Genomic DNA, 3,024 nt, shown 5'->3' with positions numbered 1-3,024 from the left:
ATCTACAGGTGAAACTCTCCTTTATGAACAGGTGAAACTCTCCTCAATTAACAGGTGAAACTCTCCTTTATGAACAGGTGAAACTCTCCTTTATTAACAGGTGAAACTCTCCTTTATTAACAGGTGAAACTCTCCTTCATCAACAGGTGAAACTCTCCTTTATTAACAGGTGAAACTCTCCTTTATTAACAGGTGAAACTCTCCTTTATCGACAGGTGAATCTCACCTTTATCAACAGGATAAACTAAATTTCATCAACAGGTGAAACTCTCTTTTATTGACAGGTGAAACTGTCCTTTATTAACAGGTGAAACTCTCTTTTATTAACAGATGAAACTCTCCTTTATTAACAGGTGAAACTCTCTTTTATTGACAGGTGAAACTCTCCTTTATGAACAGGTGAAACTCTCTTTTATTGACAGGTGAAACTCTCTTTTATCAGCAGGTGAAACTCTCCTTTATGAACAGGTGAAACTCTCTTTTATTAACAGATGAAACTCTCCTTTATTAACAGGTGAAACTCTCTTTTATTGACAGGTGAAACTCTCCTTTATGAACAGGTGAAACTCTTTTATTGACAGGTGAAACTCTCCTTGTGGTGTAGCCTCGTCGATGTATAAAGCCTCAGGTTTGCTGCCGCCTCACATCAGTTGCTGCAGCTGTCTGCAACAGATAGATAGATAGATAGACAGATAGATAGATAGATAGATAGATAGATAGATAGATAGATAGATAGACAGATAGATAGATAGATAGATAGATAGATAGATAGATAGATAGATACTTTATTGATCCCGAGGGAAATTCAAACACAGCAGGTAACTAATGTTATAGAGTGTGTAACCTGATGTGTGTGTGTGTGTCATTTAAAGATGTCAGTGCCGTGTGTGTGTCTGTTCTGTGGAGGCACAGAGTCAAAGGAAGCTCCGGGCTGTTTGTGAGACGTTCTTAATATATTTTCTTAATTCTTAAAATAATAATGCTTGAAGGCAAAAAGAAAGCAAATTCATTCGAGGTGAATAGATAGGAAGCAAGCTTTTTTTATTTTGTAGACGGTTTGTTACATCACAGTAAGAATGATGGTGAATTCAACTTTACATTACTTCATTTTTAGCACGTACATGTATGTAGGATCTTTGAAATACTTGTATTTCCTGTTAACTGCAATGTTGTACATGCTAATTGTTTTTGTCAACATATTTCTCATCGTGCTGATCTGTATGAACAGAAGTCTTCATGAACCCATGTACATCTTCCTGTGCAGCCTGTTTGTGAACGAGCTGTACGGCAGCACAGGTTTGTTTCCTTTCCTCCTGGTTCAGATTCTCTCAGACGTTCACACTGTGTCTGCTCCTCTCTGTTTCCTGCAGATCTTCTGTGTCTACACTTATGCAGGTGTTGAGTTCTGTAATCTAGCTGTCATGTCTTATGACAGGTATCTGGCTATCTGTTGCCCTCTGCAGTATAACACACTCATGACGTTTAACAGGGCAGTTACTTTAATAGCTGGGATGTGGATTTACTCCTATGTAAAATTCTTGATTACTTTATTTTTAACCATCACTTTGCCATTTTGTGGAAACATCATTAACAGTTTGTATTGTCAAAACTATCTTATCGTGAAATTAGCTTGTTCTGACATTCAGGTGAATAACATTTATGGAATCTTTGGCACAGTTCTGACTGTCTTAGTCCCCCTGCTGCCAATTCTTTTCTCTTACACTAAAATCTTGCAGGTGTGTTTCTCTGGTTCCCAACAGACCCGACGAAAAGCTATCAGCACCTGCACGCCTCACCTGGCCTCGCTCATCAACTTTTCTTTTGGTTGTATGTTTGAAATACTTCAGAGTAGATTTAATATGGCCAGCGTGCCGAGCATTGTACGCATCATTCTGTCTCTGTATTTCCTCCTCATTCAGCCGCTTCTGAACCCTGTCATGTACAGCATGCAGCTGTCAAGAATCCGAAACACATGTAAACATCTTCTGAGTTTTAAAATCAAGGCAGGATGTAAGTGTCAGAGCTAAAGGTAAAGACTATGTAATATCTTGAATAAAATGATAAAATCACTGCAGAAGAAGAGATTCATCAGCTCAAGTGAAGTGCAATAAAAGTGACTTTTAAAACGGAGAAATGGGACTGGAGGGCAGATTGAATATGTTCAACATATTTATTGTTTCCAAACCTCCTGAAACTTCAATGATTTATTTTTTGATGTGGTGTTGTAAATATGATATCCAATCATGTCACCTTACATCTATCAGGTTTTCATTGGATCAGTAAAGTCTTTACCAACTCTCTGTGTGCCTCGAGAAGTTCTGTCTGAGGATTTAAAAACTAACATGTAATTCAGGGCGCACTCACACGAGGCCCAGTTGTCAAAACAAAGTTACAACATGCTCAGGGGTAAATAAAGAGCAAGTGAATAAAGGCCACAATGTAAAGGATGACAAAAACAATGAATCACTTTTTATGACTTAATCACAAATTCATAACAAATATTATCTGAGGACACTTTACAAAGAGCAGGTCAAAGACCTCAGTCTGTGGTCGGAAAATGTCCAGAACTATTGGAGAAAAACCACAACACTGGTCCAGGAGGTGTGGATGAGATTTGCCTCAGGCTCTACAAATCGTTGAGCTGTCTTGGATGAAACACCTCTTTAGTGTCTTGTGGAGGTCTTGGACAGCGCTCGTGGAGTGGGAGACCTGGGACGTGGTTCTAGTTTTTCAAAAGGGGGGCCTGAGGGTGTGCCTAAATTATCTAGGTATCAGACACGTAGGGCCCTTGCATATAATAAGACGAAGAGAAGGCCACCAATCCAGCCAACTGATTAAAATATAAAAGGACATCATTTGGATAGGGGCTTTATAACAGCTACCAAAAGTAGTGGTACACCCAGGCGTCAGTTCAACGTTGGTATCAGCCATTATCGACCCTGTTCACATAAACATTGAAAGTGAAAGATTCAGCCACGTGCAGTTTACCCTGAACATTTCAGGTTTTCATGAGTTTTGCTAAGT

At 39.1% G+C, this 3,024-nt stretch overlaps 1 protein-coding gene across 1 annotated transcript; it reads left to right on the top strand.

Moving 5' to 3' along the window:
• The first annotated feature begins 677 nt into the window (after positions 1–677).
• Positions 678–2,175, top strand: LOC110002495 (olfactory receptor 4E2-like). The gene has a single exon (XM_020658101.3). It carries the CDS (start codon positions 1,077–1,079, stop codon positions 2,025–2,027), a length of 951 nt encoding a protein of 316 aa, XP_020513757.3. The 5' UTR covers positions 678–1,076; the 3' UTR covers positions 2,028–2,175.
• Positions 2,176–3,024: the final 849 nt, after the last annotated feature.

The sequence above is a fragment of the Labrus bergylta genome, chromosome 11 (assembly GCF_963930695.1).
Source record: "Labrus bergylta chromosome 11, fLabBer1.1, whole genome shotgun sequence".
Lineage (NCBI taxonomy): Eukaryota > Metazoa > Chordata > Actinopteri > Labriformes > Labridae > Labrus > Labrus bergylta.
The sequence above is the reverse complement of the archived record's forward strand: the minus strand, read 5'-3'. Positions and strand labels throughout refer to the sequence as shown.

Excerpts from the sequence above, each read along its gene's own strand:
- LOC110002495 (XM_020658101.3), top strand. The coding sequence starts at position 1,077 with ATGATGGTGAATTCAACTTTACATTACTTCATTTTTAGCACGTACATG.